Source organism: Leguminivora glycinivorella, chromosome 19, assembly GCF_023078275.1.
Source record: "Leguminivora glycinivorella isolate SPB_JAAS2020 chromosome 19, LegGlyc_1.1, whole genome shotgun sequence".
In the NCBI taxonomy this organism is placed as follows: Eukaryota; Metazoa; Arthropoda; class Insecta; order Lepidoptera; family Tortricidae; genus Leguminivora; species Leguminivora glycinivorella.
The window spans coordinates 1,301,254-1,325,416 of NC_062989.1; the positions used below are offsets into that span (position 1 = coordinate 1,301,254).

Here is a 24,163-nt window from a genome sequence, read left to right on the forward strand (position 1 = left end):
AACAGGATGCAAAGAAGAAGATGAAAATAAAAATATCTAGAGAATAATCACCAGGCGCGGATAAAATTATTGTCAAGCGAATATTTATGATTTTTGTTTAATAGAAAGCATAGTGTGACTAAATAACATATTATGCTTACTACTACTACTTATCGGCACAGCGACCCAAAATGAGTCTTGGCCTCCGACACGAGTGTACGCCAATCATCCCGATCCTTAGCGACGTCCCTCCAGTTGTATGCTTGAAGATCGTGCAGATCCACTTCAACGGCATCACCCCAACGATATCTAGGCCGTCCACTTGGCCTCCGTCCTACTGAGAGACCTATTCCCTCCATTCTTAAAACGTGGCCGAGCCAACGGAGACGATGGGTCTTAGTCTCGCCGATGATGTTAGGTGCAGCCACAAGGTCTTCAATTTCGGCATTTTTGAGGAGCCTTAAACTACCATCCGCTCTCCTGACAGGACCCAAGATCTTTCTTAGCACTTTCCTTTCTGCCACCAGTAACTTATTTTCTTCTTTAAGGGTCAGTGTCCAAGTCTCGCATCCGTACATGAGTATTGGTCGTATAACGGTCTTATATATATATACGTATTTTTGTGATCTTACTCAGGAGCTTGGACACCAACACCTTATGAAGGGCGGCACTACATCGCAAGGCGTTTTGGATTCGGATGTCAATTTCCTCCTCCCGGGTATTGGTGTCGGTGACGGTGCAACCTAAGTATTTGAATTTGGCCACCCCCTTGTAAACGGTATCTCCAACATAGAGATCTTCTCTTCTGCTTATTATGCTTATTTTAGTAATATTTATTTAAAAGTGACTGTATGTCAATAAAGTATCAAGATCAACCGAAACAACCAGTACAATACGTCGTCCGCAATCGACACCGCACGTAAACAACTGGCGAATATGCCGCCTTTGCGCGGCAGCATGTGACGAACGTCGGCAATGGTGAATGTGCTAGCCTTGCTCATTTTAAAGCTTCAACTGCGATTGGTAATATAGGCTATTAGCTGACTAGGCTTTTCACTGACCGGAGCTATATTATACTGAGAGAAAAAAAAACCAGTTTTCATGTTCGTTCAACAAGATTTTTGGTTAAAATAGCGCCTACGTGCTCTTTGGTTCAAACATCAATTTTGTCAAGTGTAACTAGTACATTCTACAAGTTACTCGTGATTTGAATCAACTAAATTAAAGTTTGAATTTTATAAAAACAACATGACACATATTGTTTTAAACATATGTTTAGCTGATTCAATCAAATATCTTTTAACAAGTTTGACCTTGTTGTTCGAACAAATTCGACTTGTATCATCAATGTTGTGATTTATTCCGTTTACTAAAATACGTTTGATTCAAACGGATAAACCCGCAACAAGTCGAACTTGTTAAATTCACAATGCAATCCCTCAGAGTAGATTGTAGGTGGATCTATATCCACAAATCATAGGGATTGATTGCATTAATAAGGGTAGTACCAAATTTTGCGCGACGGGCTGAAAATACTGGCTAATCCATTCAGTTGAGGTAGCGAACTCCTCAAACAATCTTATCTGACCTTTGATGTGGTTTGTCCTGTGATCGTTGCACTCAGTCAACACATGAGGAGACTCATGTTTGTCTCCATGCACCCTTGGTATCTGACTGTATTTTAAGAATCAAATAAAAATAAGTTTGTGACTTTGAGAAGGTGAAGGAAGAGTGGCACTGAAACTTAGTAGTTCATGTGCTCTGCCTACCCTTTCATGGGATACAGGCGTGATTATATGTATGTATATGTTTGTGACTTTGAGAAGGTCCATGACTTTTTTTTACACTAAACTTATTACCAGTTTAAATGTACGGAAAATATATTCCTATATTGGTGGCAAGACTATGCCTTTTCATTTAATAAGTTGCATTCACTCATAAAACATACTAAAACCCTATTTACATATGACAAAAGTTTTCCTTAGTTTCATTACAAACGGCAACAGTTCCCAAACGCTTCAAACGTCCTTAAAAACCCAAAGAATCACAAACCCAACATAATCAACTAGCAAAAAAAAAACACTATCGCCTCAAAAAACCCGAACGTGGACGTACATAAATTTGAATCGCGCCTCGGGCGAACCGAAGTTTCGCGCCATTAATTCTTGCCGCAATCCACTGCACTTTTTCCGTTTTTTGGGGACACTGGGCAAGGGTTGCTGATCGTTGGTCAATTGTTTTTTATGCTAAATATGCGGGTTGAAGAAAAAGGTGACTTCCAATTGGCAATAGGTTACAATAGTCTGTTGTCCCGATTCGACTTTTTTTATAAGGTATTAAGATCGAGAGATTGTTATTATCGCATTTGAACTAAGTAATTTAGGAATAGTAAGATGTCTATGTCTAATGAAGATGCCCGTAGCAAAACGAATTAAAAGATAATGCTTACATGTCAAAGCATTCCAGAGAAACATCAGCTGCATAAAGAAAACAAAACAAATAAGACAGTAGTATAAGATACTAGCTTTTGCCCGCGGCTTCGCTCGCGTTAGAAAGAGACAAATAGTAGCCTATGTCACTCTCCATCCTTTCAACTATCTCCACTTAAAAAATCACGTCGATTCGTCGCTCCATTTTGCCGTGAAAGACGGACAAACAAACAGACACACACACTTTCCCATTTATAATATTAGTATGAAAGTATGAATACTCATTCAAAGAGTTTTCGACTATCTATTCTAAGTAGCCCTGCATATTACCCATTGCGGAACCACACATAACCGAGGAGCTCCGCTTACCAGACTTTTTCTATTTTTCGGGAACACGCGAAAAAACGAATTGCTTTTCTATATGCAAAGTAGCGACCACCACGTCTCCTCTCCGCACTAATACGATGGACGCTTCGGATTCCTCCACAATATATCCCCGTTTTTATGTTTTATTGGTCAGGATTTAGCTCCCATTAAACTTTTTCGAATTTTATGTTACGGAAGATATTGTTCTTCTTGTTCGGCAATTTTAAAAGGGGATCGGTGTTATTGTATCGCTCGGAAGGGAAATTAGGGATGATTTGTCGCCGATTTTTCCCCGCTTATGGGTTATCGATGGCGTCATTACCCTCGCCTCCAACTTTATTTTCCCTTCGCGAATATCTTCATTTTCCGCGCCACCTGCACGCCATATAACTCCTAGTTCAGCAATCTTTCTGGCTCGCAGTATCAACCATTATTCATCGCGACGTCATTCCGTCCGCCATTATTAAAAACTTTATTAAAAACGGAAGGTAATTAGAAGCGACAATGTAGCGAACATCGATCAAGGAACAGAAAGCGGCCGCGCTTCGAATCTGCATCAAACGATCGCCCGGATTGCCACAATCAATTCTCATTTGAGGAAAAAACCCGACCGAAGAAGGGCACAGATGGCAAGCCATTTTTAATCGTCGAACACCGGAAAGAAGAAGAATGCTCGCGAGTCAGCCGCAGACAAATCGCCCATAATTAATGACGGAGCGTACATTTTTTCCACTTCGATGCCAATAGTAGAAATAAAGGAGCCACATTAGAGAAGGGACGAAACAAAACAGGGTGCGGGTGTCGAACGAAAGGAGAATTTATCATCTCGGCGGCAGCGACAGTCGGCACGACCGCCAATGTCCATTTGGATAATGCCCGACGCGATTAAAAATATAAAAATACCCCACCGCCCCGTGGGGGAGGGGGATTTGACGGAGGACCGCGCTGAGGACACAAAAGGATTATAAATGAGAAGGAATTTTAGATAATATTTGTACGTTGGATGTGGATTGTAATGTCGGTGAGATCGGCTCGGGGCCGCCCCGCCGCCCGCCGCAGGGGAGCCTTCCGCGATTCGGCCCTAATGAGTGTTTGTATCAATTTGTTAGTATTGTATTTGAATATTTTTGTGCGTTCGTTACGATTTTAATCCCCCGTGGTCGTGGCAGTCTGGATCGATGTTCTCCGTTTTATATTTGTGTGGCGGTTTTTATTTTTAATACGGGCCCGTTTGATCGCGCGCCGGGTCGTTTGCGTGTTGATTAAAGGCGTCGTTGGCCTTTTTGCGGACCGATATCTCAAACCGCCCGCGTTTTATACTTTTTACCTTCACTTGCACCCGGTAACCCACAAAAAAACTGTAAAAACACGCGAATTATATCGCTCGCCGCACAGTAAGATTCGTAATTATTTTTTTACATGCGTGATAAAAAATCCCTTACAAAAACGTGTGCAGCACCCGCGATAGTACCGCGCCTAAATACATCTCCATAATTAATACATTAATATATTTTATTTTATTTTGGGTTTTTAAATACGGCGGATGAATCCGAATGAGCGGCGAGAAAAGAATAACAGCGCGACGACACCGTCCGGCGACGTGTTTTCAATTCATTATCTCGAAAACAAAAATTTCATTAGCCCCGAGATTTCCTTTTTAAATTAAATTATTCATATATAAATTAAACAAAATATAATAGAGGTCCGCTCGAGTAAAAAAGCGGCTTTATCGTATCATATTTTATTAAACGAATTTATAATTCTACGCCGATTCGAGTAAATCCTGGGCGGGGGTCTCGGGAAAATATTTATGAATGCCGAGCAGAAAAATCCACAATAATAATTCAGGTTGGATGTCCGGCCTTACTTACCCTCGCTGATCTATTTAAAAAAGAGGCCCGGAAGGACAAAAGGGCTGCTCGTAAAAAAACTGGACACGTATAGAGGACCCGAACGCTTTGTCTAATTCTTATTTTTTACCGAATCGGAACCTTTTCGTGTTTTTATCGGTTTTTGTTCCGGAGACATCGCGGGCGCGATTGTTCTAATGTGGGCCGTTTGTTACGGTTTTTTCTATTTTCACGTGTCCGCGATGACCCTCGCTTTGGTATGTAAAAATTGTGTGATTTACGCTCTTAATGTGCCGTTTTCTTTGGGACTTTTCTGTGTACATGCGAATCACTTCTAATTTATCGTCCTTTTGCCTGAGTTTGTTTACTCTTTCTTATGGGGTTCGCTTAGCTGTGTACACGTAGTAGGTATGTTATGTGGTATAGAGGTACTATATCGGACCTTTTGTATAATATAATAAACATAAAGATAAAGATAGGTTGCACAGGTTGGTTTACTAGAATATACTATATTATGGATAATGTATTAGTAAATCTGAGTCCAGTGAATTTTACTCGCCAATTATAAGTAGGTACGGAGGGATTAATGCAACGTGAGCAAAAGCGCATTAACCGTCGACAGTAGGTAAATGAGTTATAACTTTTCTCCTGATGGATTCATGAAAACTATTATGCTTTTTGGTGTTCAATTGGCTATGAAATCGTTAAATTTTGGTGATCTAATCGTAATACAATACTAATATCGTAATATAATACAATACTAATCGTAAAACCCAACAACAAAATTTTCCATAATCGTTGAAAATTACTACCTATAGGTATTATTTCGGAAAACTCTTATTCTGGGAATCAAAAGATTATTTTTTCAAGAAGAATAATTTTTTGTATCGTGTAATACTGACAACTTATTCGAAAACATCTACATCTATAGTAATTTAGTCAACCTTCGCTTAATAGATATTTGATTAGGTACAGATTTAGCCCGGATCAACGTTAACCGTACCTTACCTTACCGCTCACAAGTCTGTACGTCTTGCCAAAATATCTGCAATTTTTATTTGTCAAAAGAAATCGGATTGATCTTTTTACTAAGCTTTGTCCATACAGTATAAGCATACATCGGGGTTTTGGGTGCGGGAATGAATTCGTGTATTTATATTAAACTATGTATCTGGCTCCAAATGTACCTAGAAATGTTATAGTAATGTATGTTGTTCATCGTTTTCACCCTTTTTGGGCTAGTGAAAATCATTCCCGCTCCCAAAACCCCGATGTATGAGTATAAGTTATTATCGCAGGTGACTGACCAACACAAATTCATCATAAATACTATTCAAATTGAATCCGCCCCACGCATAGAGGGTTCCCGCTGGCCCTGGCTGGCTGGCTGGCTGGCTGGCTGGCTGGTTCTGGCTGGCTATTGATTGATAGAACAGTCTTACGGGGACATTGGTATTCAAGAAACGTTGGGGACATGTCAGTATTTTACTATTAATATGCCAGGTTACTTCAAACATTTTTTTTTTTTTTAGTATGGATAGGTAGACGTTTGACCACGATCACACCTGATGGTAAGTGATGATGCGGTCTACGGTGGAGCACGCTTACCTATGAGATACCTATTTACTCTTGCTTGCTTCAAACATAACTTACATAACAAAAGATACATACATACAATCACGCCTGTATCCCATAAAGGGGTAGGCAGAGCACATGAAACTACTCAAGTTTCAGTGTCACTCTCGGCAATGAAGGGGTTGAAAGAAATTATGACATTGCAGTGACAGGTTGCCAGCCTCTCACCTACGCCACAACTTAACCCTTAACCCACAGACGACTTCTACGACACACACGGGAAGAAAGGGATGGTGAAATTCTTAACCCGTCACCACATAGGTTAAAAACGATATTAAGTAGAATGATATTGGATCATGTTCATGCCATGTCAGTGACCACGACACAGGCCTCGCCTATAGTGTGGGACCACGGATATACACTAGATAAAGAGGGTTGACCGTTAGCTAGGGGCTTTAGAGATTGATTGATAGGACTAACTTTGACCCGACTAAGGTGACATTATTCAAGATACGTTGGGGACATGTCAGTATTTTACTATTAATATGTCAGGCTAATTCAAACATGCACTGATATGATAAGGATAGAAAGATCAGTATATTCAAAATAGTTCTACTTAACACTATTTACAGGTGTAACTTAGGGTGAAGTCACATGTATCAGCATCGAGCCGCGTTATGTATGAGGTCGATCATTTGTATGAAAATGCGTATGCATGCTGTAAGCTTCCGATGCGTAAGGCCGTTTTCACATTATCCGATCCGATATCGGATGTCGGACCGACATCCTACATCCGATAAACGCTTCCGATAGTGTCGGATGTCGGTCCGATAAAACGCATTGTTCCAAATCAATGAAGTATGATTTTGTGTCAAAAAATATTTAAAAAATGTTTTATATTTCCATCGGCATTAAATCCGCGATTTTTGCGTTTTATATCGTTTTTTTGCAATAATGATCTATTAAATACATAAATGAAGACCTGGAAACGCATAAATCTTACATTTTACATCCTTCCTACATCCGATATCAGATCGGATAATGTGAAAACGCCCTAAGAGTACTAACGAGCGATTTCTCATACAGAAAATGCGATAGATGTGACTTCGTCCTTAGACAACAGAGGCTTTAAAATAAGCATGCCTATACCGAAAAAAAGAAAACAATACCTTTATTAAATTATGGATGTTCGACAGTATTAAATTTTCACTTCCCCCCAACCGCCCGCTCCTTTTTTCAACGCGACCACAATTTCCGAACGTCCGATTAACCCTTGCAAACAAAAATGGCCACCATAATCAAATTATTATCAAAGCCAAGGGTGAGACCTTCCTTCGTATTATCATGAGAATATAAATGGTTCTTTTTTTTACCTACGTTATAATGGCGCGGACACCGGATCTTTGGGTGAAAATGATTTTTATTTAGGGGATAGGGGAATACTTTTCTTTCACGTGTGTGAATGGCGTCCTTTATTTTATCTATTGTCTTTTGTTCACGATGACGCGGCTAAGCGATAGCGGGGATATTTGACAAATTGATATGGAAAGTGGGGGTGACAGTCTTTTGTTTCATTGTCGCTTTAGCTCTAACAAATGAAGTTTCTTACTTTGGATATATTGAAATTGTATATTTGTACATACATGTTTACGGTTTTATCGCATCTCTCCCGGGTACTGATGGAAAAGTAGTTTTGAATATCACTGACCAAAAAATGACGCATATACAGGGTGAAAAGGACCGTTCAAACTTTGCATAGTGAATTTTGAGGTCATAATGAAGAACTTTTATTATGGGACTAAGTAATGCTGAAATAGGTAGTGAAAAAAAATTGGCTCTTCCATAGAAATTAGCGGCATCATGACATTCGAAATGTATGAAACAGGCAATTTTTTTTGCGATTTCAGCATTGGTCCCATAATAAATGTTCATTATGACCGCAAAAGTTTAACGGTCCCTTTTATTTCACCGTGTATGTGACCTATAGGAAACTTGACTGTAGTTAAAGTAAAATATTTTTTACCATGCACGAAATAAAGCATCAGATAATTATAAGAAAAACATGGACAGAAGCTATTATTAAATCCAATTTCTGTTTAATAAGTCAAGTAGAAATATATAAAGTAACTTAAGTAACTGAGTTGACCGTGACGTCAATCAATTCGATTTCATATAAATTCCATGTTAGCAAGTCGTTCAAATTCGTTCTGACAGTTCTCAAAACAGAAGCTGATTTGACTACGCAAGTAGTCTATTCTACCGGCAATTTTCTTAACAGATGGCGTTTCTGTTGCTCACCATTTTCTTTATATTATTCAAAATTTTAAGCGAAACTTATTTTGATCAGTATTCAAAAAATGTTTTTTTTTTCCTGTTTTTCAGGAGTTTCTCCCTGGATGAACGGTTCCTTTACTCTCAAGGGGAAGTCCGGCGTGTCCAATGGCACTCCAGCTCCCTGTCTCATCTGTGGGTCCTCGTCTCTGATAACACCATCAGGTAAAACAACCTCATCATTAGATTCAAAAATTTATTTAAGTATACACGCTCATCATCCTCCTTGTGTATTCCCGGCATTTGCCACGGCTCATGGGAGCCTGGGGTCACTAGTTTTTACGAAAGCGACTGCCATCTGACCTTCCAACCCGATGGGTAAACTAGATCTTATTGGAATTAGTCCGGTTTCCTTACGATGTTTTCCTTCACCGAAAAGCGACTGGCAAATATCAAATAACATTTCGCACATAAATTCCGAAAAACTCATTGGTGCGAGCCGGGGTTCGAACCCGCGACCTCCGGTCGACGTCGCACGTACTTACCGCTAGGCTACCAGCGCTTCTTTAAGTAAACACGCCATCACCTGTATACAGCGAAGTTGGACGAACATGAAAAGAAGGAGCGCTTGGCTTCTTTTGGCTCGTTCATTCCTTCTTCAGTCGCTCCCTCAATGCTGAGGATCGTGGTATCATGTCCTTCTGTTGAAGACTAGGTCCCTCCATAGGCTTCTGTTCCTCACCAAGCGCATGGCCTCGTGCAGTTTTAATTGCATGGGTTCGTTGGGTGGACGATATCTTCGAGTCACTTCTGAAATAGATTACCTCAAGACAGGGACAAAATGGGTTATAAAAGACATGCTTTTTACTGACCAGTGTGCGTAGCCGAATGCACAAACGCTCACGATAATATCTTTTTCGTAGCTATCTATCTCTATCGCTCTTGCGTATTGACGCGACAGAGCCAGACTACCTTTCTGCGGCGTTTCGATTTCGTTTCGCGTCGCAGAAATGCCATTCGGCTACGGGGCCTGGGTTAATCCGAAAAGTAGTAATCCGAGAAGATTTGTTATAACACCAGTTGCATACAACCTGGCAGGCAAGCATGGTCGCGTCATAAATGATATAACATCAGGCCGTTGCTTTCGTAGTATTTATAAGTGCGTTAGGGACGGCCTGATATTTAATAGTTTATCACGCGACCATGCTATCGGTGCTGCTATGCTTAAAAATATCCTACGTTTAAATATATGCTAAACCCATAATCTTCAAATTTCAGACTATACAACATCGCCCTAAAAACTGGACCTAAGCTGGTCAAGATCTTCACCATTGGTCCTAAGCCTGCCGGTCTACTGGCATCAAGACCGCTTCTGGACAGTCTTGGAGACACAGCTGTAGACTTCACTACTACACCTGGAAGTGACAGTCTCCTGATTTTGAGGGGGAACGGAGACGTTTATATGATGGATTGTGACTTGGAGGCTAAAACGTAAGTTTTATTTAGTTTACTATCGGTCCTAAGCCTGTCGGTCTACTAGCATCACGCCCTCTTCTGGACAGTTTTGGAGACACAGCTGTGGACTTCACTACTACACCTGGAAGTGACAATCTTCTGATTTTGAGGGGGAACGGAGACGTTTATATGATGGACTGTGACTTGGACGCTAAAACGTAAGTTTTATTTAGTTTACTATCGGTCCTAAGCCTGTCGGTCTACTAGCATCACGCCCTCTTCTGGACAGTTTTGGAGACACAGCTGTAGACTTCACTACCACACCTGGAAATGACAGTCTCCTGATTTTGAAGGGAAATGGAGACGTTTATATGATGGAATGTGACTTGGAAGCCAACACGTAAGTCTTATTTTGTTTACTATCGGGGCTAAGCCTGCCAGTCTACTAGCGTCGAGACCACTGGACAAGTGGACAGTCTGGGAGACACAGCTGTAAAATTCACTACTACACCTGGAAGTGACAGTCTTCTGATTTTGAGGGATAATTTATATGATGAACTGTGACTTGGAATCCAAAACGTAGGTATTTTACTTCACCTTTGGCCCTGTGTAAGCTGGTTTCATAGCCTCGCGAGTTCTCATAGACAGTAGGAGCTATGAGGTGGCTGAGTATCTTTACCATCGGTCCAAGGGCATTCGGTCCAATAGCATGATTAGTTTAGCATAATCTCCTGTGGCTCGTTTCTTTAATCCGATAGTCCTCTAATTTTGAGGTGGAACTGTGACGTTTATATGACCGCCTGTAATTTGAATGTTAAACCTAAAGTTTATTTCCTTCACAACAAGTTGACATAATCTTAGATCAAATTAAATTACTTTCTCATAGAAAATATTTTAATTTGTATTTTTAAGTAGGTCCACTACTATTATACTTCACTACATAGTATAAAACAAAGTCGCTTTCTCTGTCCCTATGTCCCTATGTATGCTTAAATCTTTAAAACTACGCAACGGATTTTGATGCGGTTTTTTTTAATAGATAGAGTGATTGTAGAGGAAGGTTTACATGTAGGTATAGTACCCGTGCGAAGCCGGGGTGGGTCGCTAGTAAACATTAAATAAATGTCATATACAAAAAAAATTACTAATGCCTCCAAGTGTTCCAAGCTGGAACCAGCGTACTCCGTTAACCGGACGGATGCCTCAACCACTCGGCCATCGGTACACGAAAGCAAGGGTCGAAATTTTCAAGTATATGACACAATTACCGAGAGCTTGGCGCCCCCCGCCATCTCTGAGGTAGAACCGAAACTAGTTCGACCTCCTAACTGAATCAACATATGTGATTACGAGCTAGCGAAGTCGACATAACACTAAACTTGAGAATACGACTTATGCTGACGTTTCTATTGATGACAATTTTTTAATTCGTTTTTCTTATGATAACATTACCTATTGATTTTAGATTGCAACACAAACTGACCGGCCCGCTGGCTATGTACCCTCCAGCTGATGACAACTATGGATCCGAGTCCTGTTCCATCACAGCTCTGTCCAATAGTAACGATATGCCGCCTTTGGTTGTAGTGGCTACCTGTTCTGCGCAGCTTTACCACTGCCTATTATTGCCCAATGTAAGTACCTCTACAACTCATCATCATCGTCTCCTGGCCGTTTTCGTCCACGGTGACTGGTTTTGACCGCTCTGAACTGGTATGCTTTTAGGTAACTGACGTGGCTAATTTTTTTAGCCATTGAGGACCACATTAGCTTTTAAACAGGACTATTGGAGGGTACCCTTGTTGATGACAACTATGGCTCCGCGTCCTGTTCCATCACAGCTCTGTCTAACGGCCCAGCCACGACATCGGTCTAAGCGCGGCAGCGGTGAGCGGCGGCCATACATTGGAGCGAGACACAGCGATGGGACTTTTCATTCGCACGTATGGCTGCCGCTCACCGCTGTGGCGCTTAGACCAATGTCGTGGCTGGGCCGTTACAGTTTTATGTGTAAGATAAAGATTAAAAAGTGGTATTTCCGGGTTCATAACTTTTATTGCATTTTTTCAGGCTACTGAGAAGGAGGACAGTCACGCCCTCTACGTAGTCGAGGCGGTAGAACTCAGCATAGTATTGAACCCGGACGACAATGTAGACATGCAGTACTCATATCCAGTCCATTTGTATCCGGTAAGTTTAATATTCTATAGGTACCTACTAGCAAAGAGGATTAAGTATTATAGAGAGTTACTGTCAAAGTAAAATGTGTAATCACAGTGCATAGACTTCCATCTCTCGACACAAGCTTAAAACTTTTGAACCTCAGTTTTGACAATTTGGCCCATATTCTTAGCTTGATATGTGTTAAAATGTCAAATATTAATATTAGCGCCATCTAGTCGAGCGTTCCCCAAAGGTGTAACACCATCTAGGCCACCTTACCTTCTATATGGTTCTGAGGTACATTTTTTTCTTAGACTGTAGTTGTCTATACGGAGTTACATATCGTCACTACTTTTAAAAAATCTCGTATCTCACGCTGCTCCTCAAAGTTAAAACGCAGTAAGTCTATATGCATTCCATACATACTTACTACAATTTTCTTTTCATTGACAGACGAAGATACAAGTTTTTTTTAAAGTAGATATGTCTTTGCCTACTAGTATGTCTGCAAGTTTACTCCAACCAGTCCGACTCCAAGACAAAAACATTCAATGTAGTAGCGAAGTAGTACTCGTAGTTCAAAATAGTAGCGAAGAAAGAACCCTACGATACGTTATGTGACGTCACTAGCGCTCAATGTGTTCAGGACCCACAGAATACCAATCTATTCGCCGAACATAATAGTGCATAGCTGGGCACCGTTAATCAAATAGTTAACTTCGATAATCGTTAATCCGTTACTTAAAAAGTTAACTTCGTTAATTGTTAAAGCGATACATTTCGGTAGATTTGACGGAAGTTAAAGTTAATCGATAATCCGTTAACACGTCATAAAAATAGGACTTCACTGTAGGTATTATGTATATCTATTTACTATCCACCAAAAACCATTAAAACCTGTGACGCCAATCGGTAAAAAACCAAAATGTAATAATTACGGTCTCTTCGGGCTTTTACCGCCGTTGGTTGGCTAAACCCTAGGTTTTAATTCGGATTGGTAATTATTGGGTCATTCATGAGGTCGCGATCGTGGTGCGTCGGTTCTTCAGATTGAGATTTGAGATGACAACTCGATGCTGTGGGCCACGATAACTTGGTAGAGTAATCTAAGGCCCGCGCCGGACTCTAACTCGATGCGTCGGTTGCGCGATTTGTCTGTCATGCCTGATGATTGCACTCTATTCCCAGGTTAGTGATCGATCTAGCACGCCTAATAAGATTTAGAAGATCTCGCATAAGTGATCCAAAGTCGCCAATTGGTCTTTAGACTGTTTATAATCGACGGATCTGCTTTTACCGATAAATCCTAGGTTTTGCCGTACTACGGGCTTTTACAGTAGCAGTAAGAACGTGGTTTTCGCGGCGCAGCAAGCCGCTTGGGATGCTGGATTAACGATTAACGAACTCGATGAAATTTAACGGAAGTTAACGAATCCGTTAACATTTTTTAAAGTTAACTTAAAAGTTAATCCGTTAATCGAAATGTTAACTTCATTAATTAACGATTAACGGATTAACGAGTTAATGCCCAGCTATGTAATAGTGTAATAATCTTTTACTTGTTAGGACCTTGTATATTTGTTAATGTATATTAATCACACCTTCTTTGCATGCTTTGATAAGCAGAATGTACTATGGGACATAACGTATACCGTAAGAACTTGTTTTGGCCTAGATGGCATTACACCTTTGGGGTACGCTCAGCTAGATGGCGCTAATAGTAATATTTGACATTTTAAAACATATCAAGCTAAGAATATGGGCCAAATTGTCAAAACTGAGGTTCAAAAGTTTTAAGCCTATGTCAAGAGATGAGTCTATGCACTGTGATTACACATTTTACTTCGACAGTAACTCTCTATAATACTCGATCCTCTTTGGTTTGTAGAAGGTGAAAAAGTATCCAACACAGACTTCAATCATGAATCAGATGCAATGTTTTAGGCGCCGTCTCAAATGCTGGTGATGGTCAGTGTTTTGGTTTTTTTTTGTCAGGAACTCCTGGTTTTCGTGTAGCGGAGCTGTGTACTAAATTTTAATCCATTCGGGAACAAATGATATGCTGGAGTGGGAAGTTAGTGTGGTGAATCCTGTGTGGTGACGGGTTAAGAATTTCACCACCCCCTTTCTCCCCGTGGGTGTCGTAGAAGGCGACTATGGGATATGGGTTAAATTGTGGTGTAGGCGAGAGGCTGGCAACCTGTCACTGCAATGCCACAGTTTCGTTTTCTTTTAACCCCTTATTTGCCAAGAGTGGCTCTGAAGCTTTAGTAGTTTCATGTGCTCTGCCTACCCCTTTATGGGATACAGGCGTGATTGTATGTATGTATGCATGAATACATGTAAAACATTTTCTTAACATTCTTTCAATTTGAAATATGTGATTTGTCGATTAAGAACTGTCTTCAGCATGTCTCATGTTTGAAATAAGTTAAAAAATATTTTATTTGCCAAAAAGTAACATGAGTGTGTGTGTTACCTTTGACCACCACAGTAGGCTAGGCCTGTCTCGTGTCTCGAGTCGGTCCAAACATTTCGATTTACAACGTTACAGTTTTCCTACGCTAAAGCAACATTCTAAAGACTTACAGTATATTTATAACCTAACCACAAAATTAAAATTTTGAAAAACCCCCCGACTGCGACATAGTAGACCGATTTTCATGAAACATGGCTAAGAACACGGGACGACTAACTCAGCTTTCAGACAAAAAAAACTAAATCTGAATCGGTTCATCCGTTCGGGAGCTACGATGTATGGGAGCCACAGACAGACACACACACAGACAGACAGACAGACAGACAAACAGACAGACAGACAGACAGACGGATAGACAGATAGACAGACAGACAGACAGACAGACAGACAGACATGTAAAACTTATAGCACCCCTTCGTTTTTGCGTCAGGGGTTAAAAACTATAACTAAAATAACCTTACCACAAAATTAAAATTTTGAAAAAACCCCCGATTTTCATGAAACATGGCACTCCCGAATAACTCAGCAAAAAAAAACTAAATCGAAATTGGTTCATACGTTCGGCAGCTACGATGCCACAGACAACATCAAAATGTTGATCATACTATGTCAAAATATCTATTGAAAACCAACTAAGTGTACTTATATTGACTTTCCAAGATGATTACTTATTCCTTATAAACAAGTGCAGTGTAAATCATGTCAGTCATGATCAGACTGTCTTTCTGTCTGTCTGTGTGTGTGTCTGACAGACAGACAGACGGACAGACAGACAGACAGACACAGACAGACACAGACAGACAGACAGACAGACACGTCAAACTTATAACACCCCTATAACTAAAATATAAAAACTATAACTATAGTTATTTGTTATACAAGGGGGCAAAGTTGTATTTTAACGCCGAGTGTGGAATTGAAAAACGAGGAAGTGAAAAGATTCTATTGTTGAACCACGAGCGAAGCGAGTGGTTCGAGAATAGAATCCTGAACTTGCGAGTTTTTTAACAAACGAGAAGTAAAATACATTTGCACCCGAGTGTAACACAAAACTTTTCCCCTCACTATAGCGAGGAAACTACAACGCAAAAAATGCGTTTATCACTGCTTCCAGTAGTTCCACAGGTGGTAGGTAAATCATCTTTATTACTAGATTCACCTACTTTTATCAATTTTAAAGCAGATAATTTGTCTGTATTCAAGGTCTAATTACTTTACTCACTAGCGGATAAAATGCGTTTTTACCCGCTGGTGTTAAAGGACAAAACACGTGTTTCCGAGCTAGTGAGGGAAAAAATAATAGAATAAATTGCATTTTTTCATATTTACAGTGCACAAGCAACACTTATGCGTGCATGCACGCTGGTGGCGTCCACACTGTCACCCTTCCCGTGTTGAACCAGCTCAAGGACTACGCTTTAGCTGATGAGGGTAAGCTAATCAAATGGCAAATCATCATCGTTATCCCGGCATTTGCCACGGCTCATGGGCCTGGGGTCCGCTGTGACAACTAATCCCAAGATTCGGCGTAGGCACTAGTTTTTACGAAAGCGACTGCCATCTGACGTTCCAATCCAAAGGGTTACTAGGCTTTATTGGATTTAGTCCGGTTTCCTCACGATGTTTTCCTTCACCGACAAGCGACTGGCAAATATCGAATGACATTTCGCACATAAGTTCCGAAAAACTCATTGGTACGAGCCGGGGTTCGAACCCGCGATCTCCAAGATTGAAAGTCGCATGCTCTTACCGTCAGGCCACCAGCACTTGCTAATGAAATGGCAAATAAACATGTTAATCACCCTTTTGGTACCTAACATATGATTTACCGAAATATATTAAGCATCAAAGTCATTTTTGTCGAGCTCCCGATATTTCGACGCAGTTGCATGCATCATGATCACGAAAAATCAAAAAGGTAATCACGGTCTATATCCCGGTCAATATAAGTCTAATGAAAATAACCGTGAATCATTCAAAACTCTTATTTTACTAATGAGTTTGTTATACGGAAAAATTATTCTACACCAAAAGAGTCGTACCAAATAACCGCAAACAGTTATGAACAGGCTAAGTCAGTTTATCCTGTTTTTTTTAGATACGCCATTTTTTCAACCTAATAACCATAAAAATAGGTAGGGGTTCTTTTGATTAAAATTTGACCTTAATTTTTTTAATGTCAGCGGAAAGCGAAACGCAACTGTCGGCCATTTTGTCCCGCACAAGCGTGGCGCGCCATCTTGTCTGCACGGCTGGACCACGTGCTACTTTAAGGCCACCCGCGGGCCTGGCGCTCACGCCGCCGCCGCTACCGGCGCTACTAGTACTGTGTACTGATGCCACTGTACTCTCAAGGTTAGTATAATCGCACTATAATAGACTACTATTGTACAGTATGGCCACTCCCGCTCCCCGCTGACAGTGCCGCCCACCCTCTCGGTTACCTCACAGCGAAGAGGATCAAGTATTCGAAGTCTGGCTTGATGACCTAAGTCGATGAAATAATAATTGTAAATGTATACAATTTTAATACATTATTTCAGGACTTTGGAGCCGTATGATTTGGAGGACCAGCTGTACAAAGAACTGCAACTGCGGAACCCGGCCCTAGAACAAGATGACATCAACAACATACTTAAAGAGGTAAGTTAGACTTTCGTGAGACATATTGAAATATACGGATGTGCTCACGTGAATAATTGAATATATCCACATTGGAGACATGTTTCGAGAAATCCCGATATATTATCGTAAGTACAACAGTATATTTAAGTATTTGAAGAAATTTTTAACTTCTGATTAGCAGAAACGTCTGCAATCGATGCCACTACTGAGCAGTTCAGTTGGCAGAGCGCTGGAGTATCGATCCAGTGGCCGTGAGTTCAAGTCTCACCCAAGGCAGATTTTCCACTTTTAAATTTATTCTAAGCCTATTTGAAGAAAGTTACTATAAATTTAAATATACATGGTGATTCATGAGTCGTGAGCAGGAGTGAACAGGGTACTGGGGAGGGTGACACTGAGCAACTTTCATAATGGGGCAACACTGAATTGTGATTTTTTTTCTTTACTATGACTTGATTGAGGTTAACTGGAAGAAATCCCTTAATGGGATAAGTTCGCCTTTGTACAAATGATGTGTGTGTTCTTTTTTCTTTACTGTGTGTGTTCTTATCTTTGTACAATAAAGTGTATTACTACTACTACTACTTAATTGATAGCTACTGAATTGATAGCTAATTATCAATTACGTTCTAATTATGACTTAATTGATGATTAACTATCAATTAATTCATAATTAGAAGGTAATTAATAATTAGCTATCAATTAAGTACCTATCAATTCTTCCCAATGAAGTCGTGACTCACGTTACTTTACCCTTCTATTGAATCGTCATAATTTGATTTAATATTTTTCAGAAACAAAAGCTGTCCTTCACGGCGATTATCCAAGAAGTATTAGCTCGGGGTGTGTCCCAACCAATCCTGAACATCAATAGCAAGGAGGAACCAAGCCCTAAAGAAAGTCTGGAGGTAAATAGTTCAATATTAAGTTCTGACGCGAGAAAATTCGGAACGAAGTGATCCGCCAGAGAACCAAGGTGACCGACATAGCTCTGAAAGTTAGTAGGTTGAAGTGGCAATGGGCTGGCCACATATGTCGCAGAACCGATAACCGCTGGAGCAAGCGTGTTCTGGAGTGGAGACCGCGTCTTGGTAAACGTAGTGTGGGACACCCTCTGGCTAGATGGCGGGATGATTTGCATAGGGGGGCCGGCGGAAACTGGATGCATAAAGCAGCAGACCGGGCTCTGTGGCGTACCTTGGGGGAGGCCTATCTCCAGCAGTGAACTGCAGCGGGCTGATGATGATGATGTTTTGACGCATTTTATGTATGAGCAAAGAGGATCGAGTATTATAGAGAGTTACTGTTAAAGTAAAATGTGTAATCACAGTGCATAGACTACCATCTCTCGACACAAGCTTAAAATTTTTGAACCTCAGTTTTGACAATTTGGCCCATATTGTTAGCTTGATATGTGTTAAAATGTCAAATATTAATATTAGCGCCATCTAGCCGAGCGCTCCCCAAAGGTGTAACGCCATCTAGGCCACCGTACTTTTTTCTCTATGGCTTTGAGGTACTATACGGAGTTACATATGTCTTTGGTATGAGTAATCGTTAGTATGAAAACGCTTACGCATCTGATCATTCTTATACAGACAAGACCATCAAATGGCTGATTGGACTTCATTTTAACTTATAAATGTTTTTTTACTATTGCCATACGACTAAATAAAATTCTTATACAGAATGACAGCCCCACGGTAAGCTCAAGAAGGCTTGTATTCAGTATTCAGTTCTTTATTTGCTAATAAATAATAAATAAATAAATATTATAGGACATTCTTACACAGATTGACTGAGGCCCACGGTAAGCTCAAGAAGGCTTGTGTTGTGGGTACTCAGGCAACGATATATATAATATATAAATACTTATATACATAGAAAACATCCATGACTCAGGAACAAATATCAGTGCTCATCACACAAATAAATGCCCTTACCGGGATTCGAACCCGGGACCGCGGCGTAGCAGGCAGGGCCACTACCGACTGCGCCAGACCGGTCGTCTAAATATAGACACGAAAGCCATGCAAATACAATCATACATACATACATACATACATACTATCACGCCTGTATCCCATGAAGGGGTAGGCAGAGCACATGAAACTACTAAAGCTTCAGTGCCACTCTTGGCAAATAAGGGGTTGAAAAAAAAAACGAAACTGTGACATTGCAGTGACGGGTTGCCAGTGTAAAAGCAATAAACCTACGGCTTTTAAGAAATACTTTATTCAACTATTGGCCTATATATTTGTGATCGTCTAGATTAAAATGTATAACCCTCTACGTTGTGATAAAATATCGTTAGAATCACGAATACATTTCGTTACCGTGCTGAAATAAAATTGTACGTATAAAATGAAACCATGAAAACACAATAAAATTCAAGCAGACATAAATTATGGAAAATAAAAAAAACTAACTACATAAATGAACATGCAACTCACCCGAAAACAGCATGGGGCTTAAAACTAAGAATAATATTAATGAATCGACTTAATTACCTGATTTTACAAATACATTATATAATTATATTACAATTAAACAACTAAGTACTTTTCTAACTTAAATAAATATTCATAGGCTCCGTCGCACAGGAAACAAACAACAACCTAAAATAAAACCCGACCACAAGGGACCTTGTGATATAAGACCATAGGTCTAGAAAGGGGAACCTAAGTTATTACTTTGTTTTGGAATGAAAAGGGGCTCCCTGCACGCCTACACCCCTGCCTCGCGTGACGTTGAGAATGGAACATGCCCGTCTACGCGTCCGACAATCCTTCGTGGCGCAATACCTATCTAACCATGAAAAACATTCAAACCATCGCACCTAGGTATTCATTCTTCAGCATACTGCACTTTCCTGACATTCTCAAAAATATATTTACGCACAATGCATTTATAAACTACGCCATGCTATCTACGCGCTGCGATATTTACGCTTTTCCCTAACTCGACATGCAGCCGCGTATTTGTGACAAAGTTAGTGAGTGTGTGAATTTGTCCAAAGGTGCTCTGAATATCATTTATACTCTACAACATCCACTGTACTGCAGCCCCTTAAATTGGAAAGAGAGCACTCTACCTTCACACACGACATCAGACGTCAGGGGTCGGCACATATCGAGTGGTTGAATCCCAGGACTACAGAGCGAAATGTTGCAGAAATACAAACAACTCAGGCCTTGGGTGTGTACCTAACGTGTGGTGTAAAGGCTTCGGACTTCTGAAGCACTGACACGTCAGATACTTCAGGCCAAAGCCAGATTCGGCGCCCGGTGCGGCAGGAGCTACTCTCGGCCACCGACCTTCTTCCGAGTGTACCTAAGTGTGTGTAAGCAAATGGACTAAACGTGTGGTGTGTCAGCTGTGTGTGTAAGTGTAGTGTGGTGTGTATCGAGTGTGTGTGTCCATGTATTATGTTTGTGAGACAAAATACATGGGTGTGTGTGTGTGTGTGTGTAGTTTTTTATTGTGGTTCACTATCTCGTCACAAATAATAGGATCAAAGAAGCAATTAAATGAGTGACACTACAATTTCGTCATTCTGTCGGAAAGAGCCAAAATATGATTGAGTGTATGATGTATGGTATTCGGCTCCTCCTTCAAAACAACTTCACTGCAATGTCAACATTCAATTCATGCAAACAGATCAAAGTAAAAGTGATTTTAAGAGTGTTTTATCCACTTTCATAGCTAATTAATAATAACGAGCTAAATCATGACATACGAAAGTAGCCAGAAGGGCTCCCTATAGTCTTCTTCTCGTTCACTCGTACTCTAGCTCGCTGGCTCGACTCAGGAACATTGCAGAAGAGATCTATTTTGGCCTACGTACGAATCGTCCACTGACGATTTCCCTAACCCTTCGCGCTGTCACGCTGGACTAAGCTAAAAAAAAAATATAGAACACCCGACGTGATGACCTAAGGGAAAAAAATGATTAATTTTACATTACTTAAAACTAAATTATAAATAAGTTTAAACACTTCCTGATTTCACTGATTCTACTTGAACATAATTACACATTATTAGAAAACAAACACTTTAAACACTTAGAATCTCTACACAGTCTATTGTCATTTTTAAATCACTATTGCTATAATTCACTTTCAAACCTAATCTACCTGAGGTAGATTTTATCTAAGAGATAAATGCACAATTAACTGATTTCTGGCTAAATGTCACGACGCGTATCCAGCCAGTCGTTTCGGGCTCCAAATCTTGACTAACTCCTGAAGGTCTATATTTTAAAAACCATAACATTCACACGAATAGACCTTTATAATAAAAAGACTTTTGTACATAAGTTTTGCATTAACATACGTCATTTCATAATTTCGATCATTATAATTTCTAACTAGATGACGTATGTGTCACCTTATTAAGATTAACCTACGCCCTTTTAACACGCATCTGAAATAGTACTCTTGTGTTTAGCTATCGAGTATTCGATAGTGTCAAGTACCATAAGAGCGACTCGCCGAAAAAAGGTAATAAAAAGCAAAAATTATGACCGTGTGTTTAGATTAGGTCGATTTCAAGAGCTTGCGACTTGTGAATATATTTTTAGGGATCCGCATTAAAATACTGGCCAGTTATAAGGAATTAATACCTAACCCTGTAACACTGATGTTACACCAGCCTCTCGCCTACGACACAATTTAACCCATATCCCACAGTCGACTTCTACGACACCCACGGGAAGAAAGGGGGTGGTGAAATTCTTAACCCGTCACCACACAGGTAAAAACAAATACAATCATACATTATAAATAGTCAACAATAAAAAGGTAAGTAACAAAACAATAACAACAAACAAAAGATACGGACTAAGTTTGTTGCGGATGCTATTTTGTACCTACGCGATTGACGAAGCCTGCGCTGTGGATTTGGATGATGGTTTGTATGTTTTGGATATGAAATGTAAAAAAAAACAAAAGAGATAATGAAATAATAAGTGAGAATAATTTATAAGTAAATTACATGTGTAATAAATTACTTGTGTTGTGGGTACTCAGACAATGAGATATAACCCCTGCACAAATATCAGGGGGGTTACCATGACGTGCTAAAGCCGTTCAGTTTAGGTTGAGGGCTATGTAACTGCTATAGCTGTGTCCCTTTCTCTCAACCTAAACTGAACGTCTTTAGTACGTCATGGTAACCCCCCTGTGCTCATCATACACAAATAAATGCCCTTACCAGGACTCGAACCCAGAAGCTTAGCCGGCAACTTACTACGCGCTAGGCCAGACTGGTTCTCAAAATCGTATCTTGTCTCTTTCAGTTCCTGACAGCAGCCACATTGAAACTCCGTGGCGAGTACATGTCGCGTCAGCAAAGAGCCGCCGACGCTATAGCGAGGAAACTAACAGCTTTGCAGTCGCTCAGTAAACAACATGACAAGTGGTACAACGACTTGAAGGTAACTTAAAACTCCACATTCATTAGTATCCATCTATCTTCTTCCTCGTTCCCTCAATGCTGAGGATCGCGACCACAAGTAGCGTGTCTCCATAGTTTGACCATCTCTTACAAGCCCCACCTAGGGCTGCAACGGTTTTTTTACTCGCTTGAAAAAAAACATGAAAAAAAACCGTGAAAAAAAAACAGTTTTTTTTCTAGAGTATGTTTTTTTTCTAAAGCTCGAAATTTCAAAATTTTGCAGAACAGTTAATACTTTTATACGGTTTTTTTAGACTTTATGTTAACTATTAAAAAATTTGATTTAATAACTTTAATTTCTGGTTTTATAAAACTAACACTTACACATAGTTAGTATATATCGCTATTGGCAACACCACCGCTTCTCCACGCTCCATGTTACATCGGGGATTCCCCAATAAATGTTTGTATACTGAATGTTTATTGAATTAAAATGTACGTTATTGTTACTGAAACGTTACAAATCACGAAAAACCGTTATTGTTGTATTATTTGTTCATTTGATAAAAAAAAACATATTTAGAAAAAAACCATGGTTATTGGTTTTTTTCATGTTTTTTTTCATAAATCTGAAAAAACAGTTGGTATTTTTTCTATTTGCAACCCTAGCCCCACCCCAAGCGCGTTTACCATTCATTCGCCCCAAGATGATACACTTCTCCATATTATGATATCACCATGATAATGGAAAAATCTAAGGGTTCGCTCCTGGCATATTTAGTATCCATCTATATAGTATTAGCAAAGAGGATCAAGTATTATAGAGAGTTACTGTCAAAGTAAAATATGTAATCACAGTGCATAGACTGCCATCTCTCCACACAAGCTTAAAACTTTTAAACCTCAGTTTTGACAATTTGGCCCATATTAAGCTTAATATGAGTTCAAATGTCAAATATTATAAATGGGAAAGTGTGTGTCTATTTGTTTATCCGTCTTTCACGGCAAAAAGGAGCGACGAATTGACGTGATGTTTTAAGTGGAGATAGTCAAAGGAATGGAGAGTGACATAGGCTACTTTTTGTCTCTTTCTAACTTTCCACTTCCCTAAAATGGTGTTAGAAATGTGTATAGAGCATTCCGCAATTCGAATGCAACGCGATCGTAGCCACTGGCGAAAGCTAGTTTTAAATGTGTTTGTATTTTGTTCGCAGAGAGACATCGAAGATGTGACCCTGCAGTCGACAGTGCTGAAAGAAAAGGCCCTCCTTGCCGAAAAACACCAAGATGATATTAAATACAGGTATTTTTGTGTATTTTATTTATTATGCCATGTTTTGCTCTGCTTTGGACTTTGCCTGCGTGAGTTTTGCTTTGATGCTTTGTAAATAACGTTCTTTGCTTCAATATTCTGGGCTAATCCCAATAAGGTCTAATTACCCTTCGGGAGGGAAGGTCATAATGGCAGTGGCTTTCATAAAAACTGCCTATGCCAAATCTTAGGGAGCGTTCAAGTATTACGTAACGCAATTTGGGGTGGAGGGGGGGTCTCGTAAAACGTTACGATGCGTTAC

The 24,163-nt window shown here is 40.0% G+C and overlaps 1 protein-coding gene across 1 annotated transcript in view; it reads left to right on the forward strand.

Annotated features, from left to right (window-relative positions):
- Nucleotides 1-24,163, forward strand: part of LOC125236632 (nucleoporin 88) — a 316,860-nt gene that overhangs the window by 269,890 nt on the left and 22,807 nt on the right. The window contains exons 3-12 of the mRNA XM_048143512.1: nucleotides 8,582-8,695; nucleotides 9,749-9,961; nucleotides 11,391-11,559; nucleotides 11,996-12,115; nucleotides 15,899-15,998; nucleotides 16,751-16,922; nucleotides 17,111-17,210; nucleotides 17,987-18,100; nucleotides 22,492-22,629; nucleotides 23,804-23,892. Of these exons, the coding sequence (XP_047999469.1) occupies nucleotides 8,582-8,695; nucleotides 9,749-9,961; nucleotides 11,391-11,559; nucleotides 11,996-12,115; nucleotides 15,899-15,998; nucleotides 16,751-16,922; nucleotides 17,111-17,210; nucleotides 17,987-18,100; nucleotides 22,492-22,629; nucleotides 23,804-23,892 (1,329 nt within the window). The remainder of the gene's footprint in view (nucleotides 1-8,581; nucleotides 8,696-9,748; nucleotides 9,962-11,390; nucleotides 11,560-11,995; nucleotides 12,116-15,898; nucleotides 15,999-16,750; nucleotides 16,923-17,110; nucleotides 17,211-17,986; nucleotides 18,101-22,491; nucleotides 22,630-23,803; nucleotides 23,893-24,163) is intronic.